This window comes from Carettochelys insculpta, chromosome 11 (genome assembly GCF_033958435.1).
Source record: "Carettochelys insculpta isolate YL-2023 chromosome 11, ASM3395843v1, whole genome shotgun sequence".
NCBI lineage: Eukaryota > Metazoa > Chordata > Testudines > Carettochelyidae > Carettochelys > Carettochelys insculpta.
Genome location: NC_134147.1, coordinates 9,376,814 through 9,400,227, shown reverse-complemented (window position 1 = coordinate 9,400,227; position 23,414 = coordinate 9,376,814). Strand labels below are relative to the sequence as shown.

Here is a 23,414-nt window from a genome sequence, read left to right as displayed (position 1 = left end):
CAGCATTGGAGAATGAACGTATCAGTCTGAGACAGTTACATGACTCTAGATATGCTGATGTACTCCTCCCTAAAGATAATTTCTATAATGAATATTTTCTTTAAAATAATAATAGCAATTAGACTGAAAAAAACAGAAGGTGGACAGCCAGTAATTAGCAGGCAAGCGTACAGTAAACAAGTGGCGTTGGTTTTTCTCTTCTCTTATTTTAAGAGTCATCAGCTTTGGTGCTAGTGTACGATGTAAATATAAGATAGGTGTCCTAAGATAAAGCTCCAAATAGCACAAGATAGTCATGAGTTCTAATCCCAGCACTGACCCCATGGCTTAATTTTTCAAAGAAGGCTAGTGACTTTCAGAGGCCAAACTGGGAGGATTTAAAGTGCCCTCATTCTCAGAGGCTGCGTGCTGAGCTTCAGACATCAAGGGTGCTACTCATATGCTTAAGGTTAAGTGTATCAGGGCCAGAGTGCTCAATGTTATGTTGGCCGGTGCCCTCTTCTAGTTCAGCTAGAACTCTTTTTTGAAGTTCTTGTCCATAAAGATATCAAAGTCTAGGGTTATCATATTTGAACGCTGTACTATATAAACTCTAACACATTAATAGCATGTGAGTTGGTCAATATTGATACAGATACACTCCCTCGTCAGGGGCATCCTCTTTTCTGAAGTTCAAATATGGTAACCCAGATCAAGTCAGAGCACATGTGGATGGTCACCAATACACTGTTTGTTAATGATGCCTTTAAATGTAAGAGATACAGAGGGTTTTTTTTTTATTATTATTATTATTAGACTCTGATCTACTGCTTCTCAGACAATGGCTTCACTAAGCTAAATGAGCACCAATTCTTGCTCAGTATCACAGGGTCTACATTTTTACTCACAGCTCATTGTACCACTTAGAAGACAAATGAATGGGGAGAGTATCATTAAGGCACTCAGTCTATTATTAGGCAGAATATAACAGAGCACGGTTGGTGACTTTATGGGTCTTGAGCTCAGTAATGGATTCCAAATATTTTTCTGGGTTGCCAGCCACTACAAGAAGCTTTGTTCAAAGGTGTCTGACAGCAGTCGAATGAGCTTGTAGTCTCAGTCCAGTTCCCTGTGTCTATCGCTTCTCCTCAAGGGTGGCAGGTGACCCCATGGCTTGGGAAGGCAAGTTCCCCCAGTCCTACCCCTCTCAAGCCCACCAGAGCCCAGAACGCTCCCCACTCTATGGCTGCTTCTGAACCCTGCCCACCTCCTCCCCCTCCATTTGGCCAATAGCCGTTCACCTTGTCATGCCTCGGGGTACTGCCCCTGCCTCTCCCAGCCCCAGAGCTCCAGAGAACTGGCAGCTTCTGCAGCCCCAGCCTCCCCCAGCCTCTGAGCTCTGGAGAGCTGCCTTGAAATTTTAAGCACGCTCAGGTTCATTGGCCAGGAAACACAATTACATTAGCCTAATTGTCTTTCACTGTCCATGAGTCTAGCTGATTAATACACGTTTTGAGTTTGTCTTCATGGAGTTTCATCTTTTAGGCCAATTCTCTAATTTACCAAGATCATTCTGAACTCCAATAATCCTGGCCTCCCAAATGCTTGCAACTCCCACTGGTTTCACATCCACTGCAGGTTCTACAAACACACTCTCCACTCTTTCAGGCAAGTCATTAATGAGGTCAATGTGAACTGACTAAGATTAATTAGGGACAATCAGACACAGCGTTTGAGCCATAGGGTGCACTCATAGAAAAAAAAATGTAAAAGATGTTTGTTTGTTTTTTCCCCCAGGGATGGTATCCTTCCTAGGGCCTTCTTTCTCAAATATTTCGGCAGCACCTGTATCCAACACCCTGCACCTTGATCAGACACAGGAGATCTGAAGACAATTCAAGTAAGTGTGTGCATTTCAAGAGCACTTAAAGTCATCTTTAACAGAAAGTGAGTCTCAACCTTGACTAAAGCAGAGCTAGCGCTCTGCCAGGACAATGTAAAAGGGATTGGAATAAACTTTGCAGTTACAAGGAACAAAAGCTGGCATTTTCAGACTACAGGGACCCAGCCATACTGAAAAGACAGAATACAAAAATGAGGTAGAGCACTCAGTACTTGAAAGCTCAGAGGAACTGAAAAGACAGATGAATGGCTGTTTAGAAAGTGATAACAAACCATGGAATGCAAATTACACCAAAACAAAAGGTGCAAGAACTTCAAACTAAACTGTGTCTTGAAGAGAAACTTAACTTATTTAATCCACAGTAAACATACTTGGCACTGTGGTTCAAATACTGCTCTCTGAACACATACACACAGTGGTCTCCCTGAAATGGTATTTAAACAGACCTCCAGCTGAAGACGAAAACAAGGTTTAGGAGCACACATGCCGTATACTTGGAAATTGTGCAGTAAATCCAAATAAAAAAGGCGTAAAGACAAAAAATGGAAGCAAGAATGTAAACTTTAGTTCCGTGCTTTTTCTCTTGCTCCTTTGAAAAAAAATTCCACAATTATCAAGTTTAAAGCACACTGTTTCACAATGCAAGACTGTCAGAGGTTGCAGACATTCATTAATTATACATCTCGCCTATTTCTGACTACTAAAAAGGCTTCAACAAAACAGTATGTTCAGACTGGATGACATTCCAAAACCCACTTCAAACACTCCATCCTAGAACGGACAACTCCATCCTACCACTATTTTTGTGGTGTCTATGCCTGTCTTTGTTGAATATTAGGAAGGAATCAAAACCTTTCAAATGCTTTTGTGAAAGGGAATTATGCCAAAATGTTCCCTTTGGGATGGAAAGTTGGGCTTTCAGCTTGACACTCCCCTCCCGCTCCCAGGGAGAGGCCAGAGACATTAACGAGAATGCCAGAATCCTTCCCTTTCTGAAATATTCTTCTGAGAACTGATCTGGATGTGACAAAACAGCATGTTTCACCGCAAAAAATAGGTTGTCGGAAACTTCCGGCCAGCTTGCCATATTTCTCACTACATCTCAGACTCACATTTGCCCTTTACTGCAGATCTTTGGGTTGGGGTCGGGGTGGCACAGAAGTGGATCGATTGTGATCATTCTGCAATGGGGGAATGTTCACCTACGTAATACTGAACACACCTCCCGAGGCATTCTAAAATTAGCCGAAACAGACCCAGTGGCGGCAAAGGCAAGCTAGGAGTATACACGTGCCTTTGAAGGTGCTTTGTGTTTCAAAGGCTGCCTCAGAACCATAACACCCTGTGTGCCCAGCAATCGCCATGGCAGCAATGGGCTTCTTTACAAATGGAAACAGAACAGCAAATAAGCATGCAAAAACCCCTTGTAAACTAAAAAACAAGCTACTGCTGCCCTGGTTTGAAAGAACATTTGCACCCTCTTTCTATTAATTTTCCCATGCATAAACACAGTGTGGGGGATGTGTGTTCACAGTGGCATGTGAGAAATCCACATAAAGTCACAAAATCCTGTTAACAGTCCTCCCATGCACCACTTGGAAAACAGAAGCCGTAACGTTTAATCAGCTTGCCTGCCTCCTCTCCTCATTAGATTTATGCAGCACTAGCATCCGGAGGTTGGTAACTTTGGCTCACTGTGGAATTCGACAGTGAGGAAAAGTCATTATCATGTATTGCAGCAAGTGCTTTCATTATTAAGACTCTTTGAATAATACCAGTTGTCAAAAAAAATGCAGGAAGGCAGAACAATGCTAACCAAAGTCGGACAAAGCAAACTTTTGAAGTCCTCAGATAAACATTGGACCATCAGATTTGTGACTTAACTTTCCCTTGGATGAGAGTACTGAGGTCAGTTCAGTATAGGGGTCTGTTATACATGGTGAAGAACAAATCAAAGAACAAGAAGACCAGAATATCATGGAATCCTAACAGTCATCTCAGTTAGACTGCCCTACTTCAGCAGACAAATAAAGGGCTTCAGACTTAATTCCCATTGCTCTCCCTTCTCCTCCAATCAAGTCGACTCAGAACAGTGGCACATATCAACACTTCAGCAACAAGTTCAAAATCAGTACAGGTTGAACCTCTCTAGTCTGGCACGGTTGGTACCTGACTGGTGCCAAATGAGAGAATTTGCTGGACCACAGGAGATCAATATTTTCTAACACATTACCAACATTTCTACTGCTTACTGGGCTCTTAGAAGACATTTAAGAGTAAATTACAGCTAGGTAATAGCACAGAACACTGAGAACCAGGACTGTTCGGTCTGACAAGATATTTTTTCAGTGAAACATGCTGTTTTGTCAAATCCAGATCATTTCTCAGAAGAATATTTCAAACAGGGAAAGATTTTGGGATTCTCACTGAGGTCTCTGGCCACTTCCTGGGAGAAGGGGAGAGAAAGAGAGAGAGAGAGAGAGAGAGAGACTCAAGCTTAAAGCCCATACTTTATGGGACCACAGGAAACTTGGCCACACCCATGACAAAAGTAACGAGGGGTCCTGTGGCACCTTATAGACTAGCAGAAATGTATGAGCATAAGCTTCCTTGGGCAAAAACCCACTTCATTACATGCAGGTGACAAGTGATGTTCCTGCTAACTAAAATCATGACAAATTGCGGATGTTGCCAAACAAGAGCATTCTGGATTAGAGAGGTTTAACTTGTTGTATTGTTTTACCTAGCCATACTATTTCATTAGGATGATCTCTACATGAGTCAGTAGCTTCAGAAGCTACAGGCACATAACCTAAAGGCTCACTATATTGTCATGTCAAAATATACTTTTGCTGAAAATGTTTTACAGTTCATTGGAGAGAGGGGAATACATCAAAAAAATGAATGTTGACAAATATTCCCAAACCTTTTTCAACTCCATTGCATCTTTGGGTCCATCTAATGTCACAACTCCCTCTAGGAGTAAGATAGTCTAGTGTTTATTATGCTGTCAACCTGTATAAGTGAAGCTCTGTCTGCAATCTGTCAGCTGCGTAGAGAGAGTGTCATTTTCTCTCTTCAATGCTAGGGAAATTACTTTCATAATTGTTATACGCTGCCAATCTGTGGTCAAGGTCTCAATTTAATCCAGCATTTCTACAATGATCTCTGCTTCAAAATGTTTACAGATTTTTTTCGTTTGTCTATGCTGTGTTGTTTGCAAAGATTGCAAATATGTCAACACATTTTTATTCTTTTTTTTTAAAATCAGATTATCTGATCCGTTATACTTGGAATACAAACTAACAATGTGCAATGTTAAACATGCTCAGTCTGTGTCAAATTCTGCTCCCCTCAAAACAATGGTAAACAGCTAGTGCTAAATACTTTCGGGAATCCAACTGTGAAATAAATGCTAAGGCATCTGAAAATGAAAATAAACAATCAAGCCCTCCCAATAAATAATAAAGACTGAAACTATTATGAATGATTATTTTTAATGACACTGGTGAATTGCAAGTTGAAACACACACACACACACAAAGTCAGCTATATTTTTGTATATTCCAAATTTGCGTGCAATGAAAAATGAAAGCCTCAAAGATTTTCCGCCTCAGAAATGAAATGAACACAGAGGAAGTTCCGAACATTAGGTATTTTGTCCTACCTGTGGGTCAGACAATCGGGACAGGTCAGGATACAAATAGAATTTTACTCCTTCCGAAGCCCCTGGTAATGTTACTCCTCGAATCAGAAGAATCAGTAACATGATATATGGGAATGTAGCTGTTACATATACCACCTAGTAAGAAGAAGTAAAACATCAGAAATGTTTTTCCCACAAAACAACAGTAACAAAATATACGTTTCCAAGGTTTCACAATCATGTTCACCACCTGAGTCCTACTGTGAGATGGGCCTACTAATACACAGGTTGGTCTATTCTAGAGGGAGGATTTTCATTACTTAACACTATTCCTTCTTTAAAAAATATTAGGTCTGCAGGAAAAAGGACAAACACTCCATCACAAATCAAGCTGGCTAGATAATGGATTTTTAGGTTCACTGAGCAGTTCAGGAGGGGAATCGTTTTGGGTCAAACTTAATATAGATATAGGCATAGATACAGATACAGATAAACTTTTGGGAAAATCAGAGTACAGAAAAAAATATTTCAGGTCAAACCAAAATGTTTTATTTCAATTTTATGCATTTTAAAATCTTACTCATTTTTAACTGCAATTAAAGGACATTTGGAAACAAAATGTGGGGTTTTTGCATTAACATGGTTGAAATGAAACATTTCAGGGTTTTTAGACATTTTACTGTGTGTGCATGTTTGCTCATTTGTCTGTTACAGTGAAACGTTCTTGTGAAATTTAAAACTGTTGCAGAATCTGCCTTTTTCAAAAAAATAAAATGGTCAAAAAATGTCAAGTAACTCTAACATAGAAAGACTGGGACAGTCTCTCCAATGGCCACTAGTCTGAAATAACTTTGCGACCATTGTTTCAAAATATTTTCAAAATAGCAGATGGTTTATTTTGAATTTGGCAAACCTCGCGGGCTGTGTCTAAACATGCCCCCTCCAAAAGGAGGGGACATGTCAATGAGATAGTTCAGAAGATGCTAATGAGGCACTGACATGAATATGCAGCACCTTATTAGCGTAAGAGCATCTGTGTGCAATTTGAAAGTGTCGCTTTCGGAATGCGTGCCACAGGGGGGCCTTTTGAAAGGACCCCCCTGACTTGGAAAGCCCCTTCTTCCTGCTTGGTATATTGAAATAAGCTAGTCCAGAAAATCTCTTCCAGAATAGCTTATTTCAAAATAATACTGCTGTGTAGACATAGCCCAAGTAAGCTACTATGGCTCACTGCGTAACAGTTAAACCCTATACGGTACAGTGAAGAAATTAATTGCCTTGCCACAAATAATGTGCAGTAATGTACTGCATTACATGTTCACTATGCAGCAACCTCTGTTGAACACAATGGTACTCTTATTTCAGATTGAACCTCGCAGATGTTGCTGGACCACACAGCCCGGTTGCCAGGAGCGCAGGTCAGTTGGGAATCTGGCAGCTGGGAGCCAGGGCCATGTCAACGGGGGCTGGGAGGCTGCTGGCAGCCAGGGAACAGAAGCATGGCCAGGGCCTGGAAGCCAACAGCAGCTGGGAAGCCAGAGCCAGGGCCAGGAAGTTGGTAGTGGCTGGGAAGCACAAGCCACAGACAGGGCCGGGAAGCCAGCAGCAGCCAGAGCTGGCGGGGGCGGTGGGGGGCATATGCTAGGCCTGGTGGCTGGGAGAACACCAAACAACCCTGAAGGGATCCTGGGAGCAGCCAGCAAGGGAGCACTGACCTCCCCAGCCCAGCAAAATCCCTTTTTCGGGACCCCTCAGGCCATGAGGGTTATGGACCAGAGAAGTCCAACCTGGGCTGGCACTGAATGTGCTTTGGAAAAGTCAGAACACTAGAAAAACTAGCCAAGGGAAGAAAATGCAGGTTCCCCAGCCCACCACCACCTTTGTCTTTAAGAGTCTCATGCAGATTTTGTATTTTTGCTTTTTTTTTCAGTCAGTTACTGAACACAGAGCATTAGAAATTACACACCATACAAATTGTTTAGTAATAGGTAAAACAGGCAAACATTTTTTTCTGTTTATGATCAAGACTCTAAAACCCACTTCTTCAGAGGAACCCTCTGTGGTAAGAATGTACCTGCCCCATAGCAATCTCCTCACCCTACCCCTGTTTGCCAAATGGGGCTCTTCAGGAACCTCTGTCTCAGTTTCCTTCCCCAAAGTGTGTCTCTTCAGCCCGCCACTCACTGGTCTGTGTTAGAGACTTTGCTGGCCAAGCGGCAAACAAAACTTGACACTCTCTCTCTGTTAACCTGCCATGCTGGGCAGTATTTGATTTTGTGTTTGTTAATTACATTTCAGTTAAATAGAATGTTTGGGGCACGGAAAGCATCTTGTGCCTGAAAGCACCATGTAAATTTGCGCTGCCGCACAGGGTTTATAACATGAGATCACACCAGGCTTTTGCTCTGAGATTAGAAAAGCTGTGGAACCCTCCTGCACAAGGTAAAGTTAAGAATGAGTTTATAAACAGAGCTGTCCGGGCATCTCCAGTTCTGAGCTGTAAGCGGACAGGAACTCAGCATCACACCCTACCACGTAAGCAGGGGCAGCACCAGCACAAGGATAGAAATACAGGGCTGCAAGGGATCTTGAGAAGTCATCAAGTCTGCACTGAGGCAAGACCAAGGAAATTTAGACCATGTCTGGCAGGTGTCTGTCTGACCTATTCTTTAGAGCTTCCAGTGATTGGAGATTCCACAGCCTCCCTTGGGAGCCTGTCCAGAGCTTAACTATTGGAAAGTTTTTCATAACATGTAACCTAAATCGCCTTTCCTGCAGATTAAGCCCATTCCTTCTTATCTGGATTGGAAGAACAAGTGATTGTTGTCCTCTTTGCAACAGACTTTAATGTCACCCCTTTTCTCTCCTCCCTGGGTTACTCTAGAGCAGGCAACACTCAGTTGAGTGTCAGGATGCCTGATAGGTTCAATAATTAAGGAGATCCTGAGTGTCCCAATGGTGATATTGGATAGCTGGGAATCCCCTTTCCACCCCTGAGTTCTAAAGCTCTGTAAAATGATGGTGCCTCCACCTGGCTGGCCCCTGTACACACTTAATGGTGTGACTTGGGAACTGCCAGGAAACTTATTTCAGTTATAATCTGGATTTAACTCCCAAACAGTATAAATAGTTTACGTCTAATAGACCACATAAGAATCAACTGACACCTTTACTTAACAACTTAAGGAGACAGGGTTACAGACTAAACATGAGTGAACTGAATTATCAATGTACACAGAAATGAATGAAGCATAACTGGCATGTACACTGCCTCCAGTTCTCCCACCCCAGAGTATACACTCTTTAATTACCAAAGTTCCGGTTACTGGCTTGCTTTGGAGTGTGGCTGTTGTTCACTGGGTTGCAGACACCTTGGTGAGGGTCCTGTGTGTCAGTCCAGGAAAAGCAACAAGCAGACCAGCCCCTCTGACCTGGAGCTGGCCTCTACAGCACTTTCACAGAGGCAGATAAAGTTCCCTCCCTGCAGTGTCTCTCATTAACAGGCTGCAGATCCCCAGAGCAGTTCTTGACTGGGAGAAAGCTTCACAGTTGCCTTGACGCCGTCTGTTCCATTAGCCTTAAGTCTCCAGTAAAAGGAGACCACCATCTTTTTCAGCCTAGCCAAAAAACACCACCCCCATTCTCAAAGCCTCATGGGAGTTACAGTCTCTAGAGCCAGATTGCCACACACAGCAACAGCCAGAGCAGTGGTTCCCAAACTTTCTGGCATCATGCTCCCTTTTGATTATTGAGAGACCCTCACACCCCCACCTCTTTACCATCATCCAACCCTCCTGTCTACAAAAAATTCAATTCATAATTTAAAATAAACATAAAAACTTGATATAAACATGTTATTGTTGGCAGGGGAAACGTTGTTATATTTTGTTCTCATAGAAACATTGTTTTGTATATGAATGCGCACTGATGTTCCCATGAGGTTCAATATTGTATTTAGCACTGTTAGTGAATCCTCCTTAATTTTCTCATGAAATTCAGTATTGTTTTGCTAATGAAATCCTGTTCATGTTCTATACAACTGAATAACTCTACCTCCCTGTAACTTACATTCTGTTAATAATCTGTTGGTACTTTACCTCCTGATTAATAGGGAATTACCAGAGCGGAATGTCATATGAGCAGTAGAAATTCAGTTTGAGCTGGAGGAATGGATAAAGGGAGTATGAGAAACTCTCCCCTGGTTTGTTGGGGGGGTGGTGAACAAAGGAGGAGAGAGGTATAAGTATTGCTCACTTCTTGTTGCAAGGTGTGCAGGCTTTGAGGAGAGATCCCCTTGCACCTTACTTGGCATGCCAAATAAAGATTCTTCTTCCACTCTCGGTGTGTTATTGGGCCAGCGTTGCACACCGGGCATGAACTGCCACTGTGCCACCTTAAGAAGGAGGCAACAGTTTTGGCGTCCCTGGGTGGGCACTCTAAATTAAAGCCTTGCCCGGCTCACCTCTTGGCGGGGGTGGCGGGAGACGGCGTCCGACTTCCAGCGCGCGCACTGGTAACTTTACCAGGGGAACTCGGCGTCCGGATTCCACAGCCCCTGCCAGGGACGACACAACGGTGCAACGCAGCAACGTGGAAGAGAGAGAGGAAACAGAGGGTGGAGCGGCGAGAGCCGGACCTCTGGACAGGTAAGACCCAGTCCCTTTTTGTGAAAGGGACTTCCGGGACGCCGGACGGCCAATACAGGGTTGGGGCGATAGGCTGTAATAAGGATGGCACTAGGTCAAAGTAGCCCCAAGGATAATACTCACTTGGGTTGTGTTTTGAAACACTGGAAAATTATAGGGGGGGACCTATGACGAAATCTAGATTAATGAGACTGTGCACAGTAGAGTGGCCACAATATATCTTAGAGGGACAAGAGCGGTGGCCACCAGAGGGATCCCTAAATTATATCACCATATTGCAGCTGCTTTTGTTTTTACAACGTACCGGTAAATGGGAAGAACATATGTATGGCCAATGTTTTGAATATCTTAGAAATAGACAAGACCTGCAGGAAATGTGTGGATTATCATGTGCAGTACAACCAGCTGTAAATAAGCCTAATATAAACTGTCACCAGGACCCCACTTCGGCTTCTACACCAACACCCCCTCCATACAGGGAAAGGGTTTCCCATGATTTGGGGATAGCCCCCTCAGTTGAACTGTATCTATTAGTGACTGAAACAGTGGTTGACAGATTGGGAGCTGCGGATCGACAGGCTACTACTATGCAGGTGTATTCCCATGTGCCCTTTAATCTGATCGATTTGGCAACTTTTAAAGCCCAAGCCGGGGAGTTTTCCACGGATCCTAGCCGCTTTATTTCAATTTTCAAAGGGTGTTTAGCCAGTCACAAGCCTGATTGGAATGACTGTCAGGTCCTAATGAGAACTCTGTTGTCTGAAGTGGAGCATAACCAAGTTGTAACAAAAGCCAGGGAGGAAGCAAGAAAAAGGCATGAACTTGGCAGGAGCAAAAAAAAGTGATTTGTCAAATCCCCGAGCCCAGCAATAGGAAACAACTGCGTGCCTTTTTGGGAACAGCAGGATTTTGCAGATTATGGATACCTGATTTTGGGGTACTGGTTAAGCCTCTGTACGAGTGTGTTAAAGAAAGTAACAGAGACTTGTTCTGTTTTGAAAAAAAGAGGCTCAACATGCATTTACAGCTTTAAAATTGCGTTTAATGGAAGCTCCAGCCCTAGGTCTACCAGATATTACTAAACCATTTCAGCTGTATGTGCATGAAAGGAAGGGAGTGGCTCTTGGAATATTAGCTCACCAAAGGGGGGATGGGGAAGTAACTAGAGGTAATGCCCGGGCAGACCGAGAGGCCAAACGGGTAGCGAACACAGAGGGTATTGCTCTTTGGCCTCTGACCCCCCCCCTCCTAGATCCCCATGAAAAGCCAGAATACTCCGCCCAAGAACACCAGTTGGCTGAGCAGTTACAGCTGAACCTGCGAGAAGGATGGTATGTAAGTGAAAAAGGACAAGTGTTGCTTCCTGGACCCTTGATAAGGCCAACGGTTATGAGTTTTCATCAAGGAATGCATGCAGGTCAGGAGGCCCTGGTCCAATTATTAGAAAAGTACTTATAGGAGATGGAATAAGAAATGAAGCCAGATGGGTGGTTAGAGACTGTATGGTATGTCAGAAAAATAATCCCTGAGCAGGAAGACCCGTGGTACCCTCCCCACTACCATCAGCCCCGGGACCGGGACTCGTGTGGCAAATTGACTTTACTGAACTACATCGCACCAGTGAGTTTTGGTACCTCCTGGTACTTGTGGACCGCTTCACAGGATGGATAGAGGCATTTCCGTGTAGAAATTGTACGGCCAGCACAGTTACTGCTAAAATCTTAAAGGAGATAGTCCCCCGGTTCAGAGTACCAGAATGGATTGAATCAGACCGAGGAACCCATTTCGTGGCTCGATGTGTGGAGAAAGTAGCAGATGGACTCAATATCCCATGGAAATACCACACTCCATATAGACCGCAGGCCAGCGGAGTGGTGGAAAGAGGGAATCAGACTTTGAAAAGACATTTGTCAAAATTGTGCCAGGAAGCTCAGCTTAAGTGGCCAGAGGCCCTCCCCTTAGCCCTCTTAAGGACCCGAATATTACCCAAAGGGAGGTTAGGATTAAGCCCATTCGAAATCTTGTTTGGGTGACCATGGCCAATGAATGGGGTGCCTGGTACAGGTATAGAATGGGGGATGGGGGAGGGGTTTTTAAAGAAATATTTGCTGTCGCTGTCGTCTGTTATGTCTTCAATTCACAGGTTTGTTCGTGACAACGAGCCCATTCCGTTGGACCAACCCCTTCACGATATTCAGCCAGGAGACAACATGTTGCTTCGGACGTGGAAAGAGGAGCCCCTTCAAGAGAAGTGGAAAGGACCCCATCTCGTTTTATTGACCACTAAAACTGCTGCTAAACTAGAAGGAGTCAAACCGTGGGTCCATTTCACTCAATTAAAGAAGGCTGAACCGGCTGAGGAAAAGGAGTGGACTGTGAGCCGTGTCACCCCAGAAGCTAAAGAGGATTTAGGACTGAAATTGTTGTTTAAGCGAAAGTAATTCTGTATGCTGTAGCAAAATGCGTTATTTACTAATATGTAACTGTTTGTTAGGATTTATAGATATAGGGGACCCACAAGAGGCCCCCGCCTCTCTTCACCCAGTAGAGGATAACTGGTGGGTTCTCTTAGCTACCACCACTACTAATAGTTCACACTTTTGTGTTGGGGGAAGTTATACTATGGGTTCAATAATGACTACTTGTTTTATAGGAGTACCTACTCCTTTGCAACATATACAGAATGATACACTTTTCCAATATTTTAATATTAATCTCACAGCCAACCACCTGTATAATTTTGGCCCCAGTCCAGAACCTGATGCTTACTCTAATCAGCATCGCCTGGAGGTAAGGTTAGCAAATGTTAGTGGGGCCCCCAACTGTTTTATATTTGAAAATGCCACTAAAGTGGCAGCTAATCATAATAATACGGATCTGAGTTGTAATTCTACTAGCATGGTGTCATATGCTAGAACCCACATGTTCCTGCCAAAGGGATGGTTTTTAATATGTGGGTTGATAGCTTATACATATGTGCCAGCCAATAGTTCAGGAGGTCCATGTGTGATAGGAAGATTAACAACAGGGGTACTCCCAGCGAATGTTTTCTCGAACCCAGGCACCCATTTCGCACCAGATAGAGTTAAACGTGGTTTGGAAATCACGAAGGAGTCCTGTGACGCCTCTGTTAGTTTGTTATCAAAGACAGAGGCAGCAGCACTTGCTGCCTCTCTGGTAGGGGTCCCTGGTCTGGCCACATATAATGCAGTTCAGTTAACCAAAATAGCCTGTGCTCTAGCTAAATCAATTAATCTTACTTCTACTTTAATTGAGGCTTTAGCAGAAGAGTTGGCTGAGGTTCGTCAGGGAGTATTACAGAATCAGATGGCTATTGATTATCTTCTCTTACGCCATAATCATGGTTGTGCTGAGTTTGAGGGGCTTTGCTGTTTTAATTTGACTGATAAAAGCCAAACTATTGAAAGCCGCCTTTCTAAGCTTCGGGAATTGGCTACTCACATTAAACAGGACCCCGAGGGTATTCAGTGGTGGAACTGGGGCCTAGGAGATTGGCTGAATTGGATAAAAAGCATGTTATCTTCCTTGGTGGTAATAATAGTAATTTTTCTTTTAGCCTGCTGCTGTATTCAAGTAGGTTTGCCATCATTTAAAGGGTGTGTTGGCCTTTTCCACCAATCAGTAGGAATGCATGTATTAAGAGATAACGAAATGGGAATGCTACCCATGAATCAGGTTTTAAGTAAGGAATATGAGAAGACTCAATATGGGACATCTTGAGTGTTCTCAAAGGGGGGAGATGTTGGCAGGGGAAATGTTGTTATATTTTGTTCTCATAGAAACATTGTTTTGTATATGAATGCGCACTGATGTTCCCATGAGGTTCAATATCGTATTTAGCACTGTTAGTGAATCCTCCTTAATTTTCTCATGAAATTCAGCATTGTTTTGCTAATGAAATCCTGTTCATGTTCTATACAACTGAATAACTCTACCTCCCTGTAACTTACATTCTGTTAATAATCTGTTGGTACTTTACCTCCTGATTAATAGGGAATTACCAGAGCGGAATGTCATATGAGCAGTAGAAATTCAGTTTGAGCTGGAGGAATGGATAAAGGGAGTATGAGAAACTCTCCCCTGGTTTGTTGGGGGGGTGGTGAACAAAGGAGGAGAGAGGTATAAGTATTGCTCACTTCTTGTTGCAAGGTGTGCAGGCTTTGAGGAGAGATCCCCCTGCACCTTACTTGGCATGCCAAATAAAGATTCTTCTTCCACTCTCGGTGTGTTATTGGGCCAGCGTTGCACACCGGGCACAAACTGTCACTGTGCCACCTTAAGAAGGAGGCAACATTATTTAAAATTAAAAATAAGCACAAATAGTTTCTCTTGCCCCAAAAATTTAATAAAAATGTAATTTAACAGCAGAAACAGCAGAAACAATGAATTTATTGTGAAGGATGATGCTGCATTTTCTTCAGAAGTTGGGAAATCCTAGGTCTGAAAGATGAAAGTGCACAACACAAATTGCTTTTGACATCCAGTCGATTTCTTTGTTTTGTTTTTAATGTGACTAAACTTGAAAAGCTTTTTTCACAGAGGCACGTTGACAAAAATGAAAGAATAATACATCGCGCTTTTTTCAACTTTCAGGTGCATTGGGAAATATTTTATCCAAAATTCCTCCAGGCTTGAGTTTTCAAAATTCTTCTGCACTTGAATCATATTTTATTTTGAGTGCCCTATTCCTACAATACTTCGGGCAATGTATTGATATCAACATTGAATGGATTGTGTACTAGTTATTGAATGGGGTTGCCAGAAAAACTGTCAGGAAAATAGCGGACAGCAGAATCAATGGAGCCGTGCCACCCCACCCTGAGCCATGCGCCAACCTCCGGACCCTTAATTCCCACACACACACCCTGGGGTCCCCTTACCTCCTGCCAGAGCTTGACCCCTGCTGGGCCAACACCAGCCCAGCTGGCTCCATGAGTGCCATCTCCGCCCCGAGTGGGCTGCTGGCATCACCAAGAACTACAGGTGCAGCCCGGGCCCTGCAGAGACCAGCTGCAGTGCTTGCAAGGGTACCAGACACTGTGCCAGCCCCATCCCAGCCTGGAGGCCAGCTGTGGACTGGCCAGGCTAATAGCACACTCCACCTTGCGGGTGTCTGGTGCAACCCCAGCCGGCCAGCTTCCTGAGCGCCATGCCAGCCACCAGAGCTGCCCACACCAGCCGCCCACCTGCCTGAGCCCTTCACTGCCAGACACCAGGGCTAGCTGCCCACCCACCAGCCTAAGCAACCTGAGCTGGGGCCAGCCTCCCAAGCCCTGAGCTGCCAGGGCCAGCTGCCTGAGCCCCACGAACCACCTGCCTGAGCCCCTACCTTCTCCCAAAGCCAGGCACCACCAGCCCCCCGCTTTTACCCCCTCCCCCTCCCTTTCCTCTGAGCCAGGCTCCCCCAGCCTCTCATCTAACCCCATCCTCCTCCTCTCCCTCCCTCGCCCCACAACCCACACTGCTTTGCAGGAAGCAGATAGCTCCACTTAAGTCTTCACCAGCTGCCTGCTTTTTATAGTGGCTGTGCTGGGTCACCCACATAGAATGGCCAGGGCTGAGAGCTCATAGCAAAAGCTGGCTTTTTCTTGGAGAGGGGGTAACTATGGGGCAGCTGGGTCACCTCGCGCCACCCCTGGAATTTCTTCACACACACCCAGTTTGGGAAACCATGAGCTAGAGGCTCTCACATACAGATGGTCCTACACTAGCATATTTGAAGACTGTTCTCAGGCCCTTCCTAATTTTTCTTTTCTCAGGACAGGACTAAACATGACCGTTTTTTAAACTTCTCCTCAGAGATCCAGCTAGCTAAACCTCTTCTCATTTTTGTCGCTCTCTTCTGGACTCTGTCCAATTTATCCACTTCCTTCCTCAACGGACATAATTCCATCCCTCTAGCTTTTCTTAATGGGCCTACCAAATAAAAACACCAACTGAAAAGAAATAAGGATAAAATACAGTGAATGAGCCTGACCCTGCAGCTCTCCCCCGGCTTCAGAGACCGCTCAGGGCATGGAGAGGCTATCAAAGGGCCAAAAAGGTTTCTGTGCTATTTTTATTTGTTCATTTCTGCACTTTCAGTACTGTCCCCCCTCCCCTGCCCTACAATTAATTACAATTAAAGATAGTACCGAGCATGTCTTAATCAGGTGGAATGTCTGACACGGGGGTCACCGTATCTGAATAAAGAGAGACTTCTAACTTTTAGCTCTCACCCACCCCCACAAGACAAGTGCCTATTGTGTCTAATTGGAAGTCCAGCCCTGCCTGCGTAGACTCTGCTGGTAGAAACTAAAATGTACCTAATTCATGTTAAACAGACCTCTGCACAATCAGCCAGCAGTAGCCACCCGGGGCAGAGGCTACAATTCACACCCTCACAGTCTATGCTGGAGGGCTATGTAGGTGAGTCCTTAGGCTCTTAAACGCCTAAATCTCCTTTGAAAATGGGTCTTAGATTCCCAAATCTCACAGAGTTAGAATGTTAACAGTGTTTAGGCACCTACAGATTTTAATGGTAGTTAGATATGCTTTGCCACACTGAAAGGCTTGTAGGCCTCTACTGGGATTTTCAAAAACCCAACACCCATTGAACTCAGTGTTTTAAGGTATAAACAAGCTTTTGAAAATCCCACAAGGCACCTTTAGGTGCCTGACTTCCAGTTGTGCTGACAGCCACCATGGGGCTGGGGCCAAGGTGAGAGGAGGGCCCAACTCCCCTGCCTCCAGAAGCGGTAGGGCAAGGGTGGAAGGGGTGGGACTTAAGGTAGTCAGCTCTGGACCGCCCCCCACACAACCCCAGAGCCGCATATGGAGTAGTGGAACAGTACTCTGCAGAGTTTCAAAGGGGCTTTGAGCTCTGGGCCCCTTTGAAATGCTGGGCCCAGGAGCAACTGCCCCCTTTGCCCTCCCTCCCACCAGCGGGCCTGCTGACTGTCTTTGAGAATCTGGACCTCAGCTACTCTGAACTTTACATCCTAAGTGAAAAGCTACCATTTGGGCTGACCAGACCAACCAGCATACAGATTGTTATGCGGAAGGCTGCGGATGTGAGAGACAGTAAGAGTAGAACCTACCCCACGAGGAAACATAGAGCACACCATTAACCTGTTGAGAGAGTGGAAGAAGCACTTAGCACAAGACATTTAACCACCTGACCAGAGAAGTTAAAAATAGGTTGCTCAGGTCACAGCTGCAGGAGAACACGTCAGCTTGATATTCACGTGCTACATCACAGCAACTTCTACCAGGGTGAATCCTAAATGGGGAACTGGCTGCGATGAACGTGAATACTTCACCCAGCTCTTGCTGTGACCACAGCCAAAGAGCCCTTTGGAATTTTCACACATTGGTGTGTTGCAATACCCCCTTGTGATGTTACGTTTCATATTCTTCATGGACAAATGCTTATGAATATGCTCAATTGGATGAGGCTTTAAGCAAAATAGTCCTTGTAAGGGATTGTTTGAAAAATTTTAATCTGCTGAATCTGCATATTATAGCTGTGGGTGTGCGCGTGTGTGCGCGCGTGTGTGCGTGCGTGTGTGTGTGCGCGCGCGCGCGCATCAGGTCTGTGTTTGAAGTCAGAATAATGAAGCACTAGAGGATTTACCCAGCAGAGACATTTACTGTAGGTGAATTTGGTTCCTTGTGGGGGCTCAGGGGAGCTGAATGGGTGTGTGGGAGGGCTCAGAGCATGGAGGGTGCCGTAGTCTGGGAAGGGAGTGGGGATTCAGGTCAAGGGGCTGGGAGGTCGGGGGGTGGGGGATTTATGAGGGCCACCTGTGGCAGTGAGAGCTGCACCACTTTGGTGATGGCAGCTCTCTGTGGTGCTTGGAGCCATCCTGCCTGGCTGGTTGGCAACTCCTTCCACAGGTGGGGTTGGGGCTGTGCTACCCAGCCCCAGCCTGTGCCTCTTTCATGGGGCTTGCTGCTGCTCCCAAGGCAGAGGCAGGGCAATGAATCTGCTGGCTGGTGGAGCTCCTGGCCAGCAGGGCTCTCTGGGCTGGCCACACAGCACTGCAGCCAAGGGCCAGGGGGAAGGTTTTGAGGTGGGGGAGCTATTTACCTGGGCTGATGGCTGGCAATACAGAGAGTCCCAGCCCCAGCTGGGCACTCTCTTCCTGGTGCATCTGCCCCACTGTGGTCACTCTGCAAGATAACTGTCCCCCACAGCCACTGCCCCCAGTGGTCACTGCAGTGCCCTCTGGTGTCTGCACTGCACGTCTGTCAACAGCACTCTGTCAAGAGAGTGTTACATCTCAAATTTTTGAGGAATAATACTGGCAACAAATGCAGAGTTCTATCCCATTACAAACTCCTGCATAATCCTGCCCCCCTACCTATTTATTTGAGAAATTCAAGCTCCCTCAGAAACTACTTACTATTGCAGATAACACCCCTAACTGTGATACTGGACAAGATTTTCCTTTTAAAATATCAACATGCGCAACAAAACTTCCAGTTTTGCATCTGACAACATTTGAAAAGAGTTTTGCTCAATGGGAAATGGCACACAAAATAGAGGGGAACCAGCCAAACATCTAACTTCACTATTTTCACTCTGCGTGTTGCAGTTTTATTTGCCATCATCTGCTTTTTCCTGGTATGTTTATCCACAGAGAGCAATCTGCTCCGGAATTGTGTTGCGAACCATTCTTAACCAGACTGCTTCCAAATGTCTTTTTTTTTTTCCCTTTCTAAACTCTGATGAGTCATATATGATTGCAATCCATTCTTTTTGGAATAGAAAGCAGTCCAAATACCCAACAGTAATGGATTCTAAGGGCAAGTCTACACTAGACCTGAAAATCAATCTTAGATACACAATTCCAGCTTCAACAATTGTGTATCTGGAATCGACATATTTAAGATCAACTTACCTGGCCATCCACACAGAGGGAGGTCAAAAGGACAAAACTCTCCCACTGACCTCCCTTACTCCTCATGAGAATGAAGAGTACCAAGGTCAACCGTCGAGCCACGATGGTTCCATTTAGTGCATCCCCACTAAGCCTGGTAGGGACACGCTAAATTGAACCCCAGAAGATCAACCCTGACTGTGCTCTCAGAAATGGTGTATACTCTTGATGCAACATCTGTAGTGCAAAATTACCACTGGGGTGTAACATTTCCAGTGTCGAAGTGGGGAGTTGTACGTGGCCTTTAGCAAGAGGTGGCATCATGACTCGGCAGGCAGGTATAGCTCTATCACTGTACATAAAAAATAAATCACACCACCGTAGGCTCATGAGTAGCCTTAGCACCTATGGAGTTTTGTCCAGAAAGGGCTGCTTGATTAAATTAAAAATTATTGTCCTCATCAGTGAGAGTCTGGAAGTTGAGAGCCAAATGAAACGCTATTCATAGGAGTCTTACAGCTGCATTAGGCTCTGAAAGATAAATGCCTATTTATTGTGTTTCCTACAATCTACTTGTAGAAAGGGGCAGGAACTGCTTGCATTTCCTCAACCGGCACAAAACTGTCCTCCTCTCCCTCTGCCCCTGCACACAGCATGGGGATGTTTGGTGAGCTATCACTGCCACAGCTGCTGTGCTCCAGCTTTCCTCAATAGGTGGAGGGTATCTTGGGTGTCAGTGCCGATTGGCATAGGTTAATTTAGGGGCTTTACCTAAATTATTTATTTATGAATGAGAGTGGTATTTGATTCACCCAAAACAGAAATGTGGTTTTGTGCCAGCATATCATTTGAATATTTTCAGTTTAACTACAAATATGAAAAGCCTGAAACACCAACACTCCAAGGAATTTTCTCTGTAATTCTGTGTAAACCTTAATCTCATGCTCCCTCTTCTTGGCTGGAGGCTCAAGGGACCAGAAGCAAACTAAATAATAATGCTCTACAGAAATGAATGTCCACTACTTCAGACAACAGTGCATGTACTGCCACTCCTAGAAAATATGGGCATTCTGTCCCAACTTCAACAAGTATTAAAAGATGGTTCACTTAGTACTATTCATTGCAATCGTTTTACGACAGGTTGAACATCTCTAGCTTGGCACCCTCAGGACCTGGCTAGTGCCAAATGAGAGCATTTGCCAGACCATGGGAGGTCTATGTTGTCTGGCACATTACCAACGCTTCCATTGCTTACTGGGCTCTTAGAAGACATTTAGGGGTAGATTACAGCTAAATAACAGCACAGAACACGGAGAGGCAGGACTGGTGGTTGGAAACAAACTTTATGGGACCACGGGAAACTTGACCACACCCATGACAAGTAGTGGTCTGACTAACTAAAATCAAGCCAGATTATGGATGTTGCTGGATGAGAGTTCCAGATTAGAGAGGTTCAACCTGTACTTAGGTATTTTCCAAGTGCCTAGCAGCAGAAGTGAGTAGCAGGTGTTCTGTGGATATCACATTGCTGCCAAGTATTTAGGGTAACCACTGTAGCAACAGAAACTCCAGAACTGAAGCTGTTTTTGTCGTTCAGGTGGAAGTGTATGTCATTAAGATTTCCCAGCTCTATACATTGAATTGCACCCATTTTAGCAGACTTTGGTGAGACAGATAGAACTGAAGTTTGTAAATCTCAGAAGAGCATCCCTGTAGACAAAATGACTAAAACAAAGAATCCAGTGTTCTGTGGAAAAGCTGAAGAATTGGCCTTTGTGACTAAAGGAACAGAGGAACTTGGACACACAGTAGGGTGCTGTCTACCCTTGCATTCCTCTTTCGAAAGAGGCATGCAAATGAGGGAAATTGAAAATACAAATGAGGCACTGATTTACATATCTGGTGCCTCATTTGCATATTCTTTCGAAAGAGCTTTTTTCAAAAAAGAAAAGCAGTGTAGGCACGGCTTTTTCAAAAGTAAACCCCATCTTCGAAAGAACCCTTAAAAACAAGAAACCCTTCTTTCGAAGATGGGGTTTACTTTTGAAAGAGTCTCATCTTTACCGCTTTTCTTCTTTCTTTTCTTCTTTTGAAAGAATATGCAAATGGAGCACCAGATATGTAAATCTGCACCTCATTTGTGTTTTTGATTTCCCTCATTTGCCTGCCTCTTTCAAAAGAGGAATGCAAGTGTAGACACAGCCTAGATGTTTAATTATCTGGGACCCCTGGGAACAGTGATTGCTGGATAATCAAATATTGCAGTTATTGGAGTGTGGGTGGCTCTATTCCACCAGCTCGTCCTAGATGGACAGTCAGCCCCACAGAAGCCACCACAGGCCCCACTGCTGCCGCTGTTGGGTTGGCTGCCAGCTCAGCAAATACCAGTTAATAGAGAGTGCTGGCTATCTGAATGCTGGATAACACACTTTTACTGTATTTCTAAATGATTTGCAGAGTGCTCAGGTGTTTTATGCATGAAAATCACAGAAGTCCCTGTAATAATGCAAGAGGAATTTTGCCAATTTACTTGGCGATGAGCTGATCACTCTATGGCTACATCTACAATAGACCTTTCCTTTCAGAAGGGGCATGGTAATGAGCGAGTTGGGAAGATGCAAATGAGGCACTGCCATGAATATGCAGCATCCCATTAGCATAATAGCAGCCGCGCACAATTCAAAAGTGCCACTATTTGGTTTTAGGAAGAAGGGGCTTTCAAAGTCCGGGGGGGTCCTTTCAAAAGGCCCCCATCTACACAGGCAGCCTGCAATTCAAAAGTGGCACTTTTGAATTGTGCGCAGCTACCATTATGCTAATGAGGCACTGTATATTGATGGCAGTGCCTCATTAGCATATTCCCAACTCGCTCATTACCATGCCCCTTCCAAAAGGAAGGGGCTAATGTACATGTAGCGTGTATGTTCGCAGGCTCAAGCCAAGTAATTTACTTCACCTGGTCAAAAGATAATGAAACTGGAAGTATCTTCAGGAGAACCCAACTAACAAATGGCATGCTGATGCAAGTATTCCTGAGTTCTATCTTCCAAAATATTATGATAATTACAAAGACATAATAGGAGGAATATGAGAAATAATAGTAAGAAGAAATGGACTAATGTAATTCAAATACTAAAGTCTTGTTTACTGGCTTGATTTTTATTTTTAAACAAAGGTTAAATGTGCCTGAAAGCTTTATAGGGAGTCCAGGCACAAGCCTGTTTACTGTAACTTTACCACTAAAATACGATTTTTTTCTTGAGACGACTGTCTGATTTTAATTCATTACCTTTGTCTATATGTTAATATTTTCAGCAAATACTCGTCACAATGTTTTAACAGTTGTTTCCATGTCACGCCCAGGCTTGGTACATTGAACTATACCTTTCCACCAGCTTTCTTACACGGTCCTGGACCCCAAGCTATCTTCCTGTCCATTCTAGGGCATGGACCATTAGACAAATGCCTACTCCAAGTTCATTGAAATCAGTGAGAATACAACTTATGCTGACTTAAGAGACCGTGTGAACAGCACTATTGACATACGTACTGCTACTCACGGGGGTCTGGATTGATTTGGCCAACAGTAGAGCCCTTTCCTGTTGGCTTAGAGCGATTTCAATGGCAAACTTACAGCAGTGCAGCTATGGCGCTATAAGCTCTCTATTGTAGCTCTAACCTTAGGATTTCCTCAAGGTCTGTTGAAATGCCTTCTGAATTTTGACAGCATCAACAACACAGCAGCAATTTCTATGACATTTGTTTAAAGACTATGGATACAGGCTTCAGTATACTGAGCATATCCTCTACACTCCCCTTTAATCCAATGTTAGATACTTTGGATGAGGAACTTGCACCTATCTAACCATGGTTTTCTTCACACAGTTTTATGAGAATAGTCCATTTCTTAATACCTTGCTCAAAACAATCAACCACAGAATTTCATCAAAAATCTTCAGGGAAAATTAGTGTGCACCCTCTTGTTCTCTTCAGTGAAGCTGAGGAAAAATGGTTGTTACGGAAGTATTTTGTGACTTCGACAACATTTTCTTTTATTCCTAGAGAAGACATACTTAAGTCTTTGGCTAAAAGATGCATTAAAAGGGCATTACAGCCATCTGTTATTATTCCATTTCTTCTTCTAAGTATCTTCTCACCATTGCCATGTTTGCAGCATTGTATGTGACAAAACTGCACACCTGACAGCTGAATTTTTGTTCACAGCTTATTACAGCTTTCACCACCACTGCTTTTAAACGTTCTGTTGTGTGGGCACTTCCTGATGTATCTATTGTTTCTGAAAGAGATGCAACCCCATCTTCTATTGTCACACAGGCACTTATTAGTGGACCGTT

General features: G+C 44.2%; 1 protein-coding gene and 1 long non-coding RNA gene across 2 annotated transcripts in view; one reads left to right on the top strand and one right to left on the bottom strand.

Annotated features, from left to right (window-relative positions):
* SLC6A11 (solute carrier family 6 member 11) overlaps window positions 1-23,414 on the bottom strand; it is a 222,249-nt gene that overhangs the window by 88,544 nt on the left and 110,291 nt on the right. The window contains exon 6 of the mRNA XM_075005057.1: window positions 5,550-5,684. Coding sequence (XP_074861158.1) covers window positions 5,550-5,684 — 135 coding nt within the window. The remainder of the gene's footprint in view (window positions 1-5,549; window positions 5,685-23,414) is intronic.
* Window positions 9,460-14,729, top strand: LOC142018867 (uncharacterized). The gene is made up of 2 exons (XR_012646952.1): window positions 9,460-10,174; window positions 11,427-14,729. It is a non-coding gene; the product is annotated as an uncharacterized LOC142018867 (long non-coding RNA).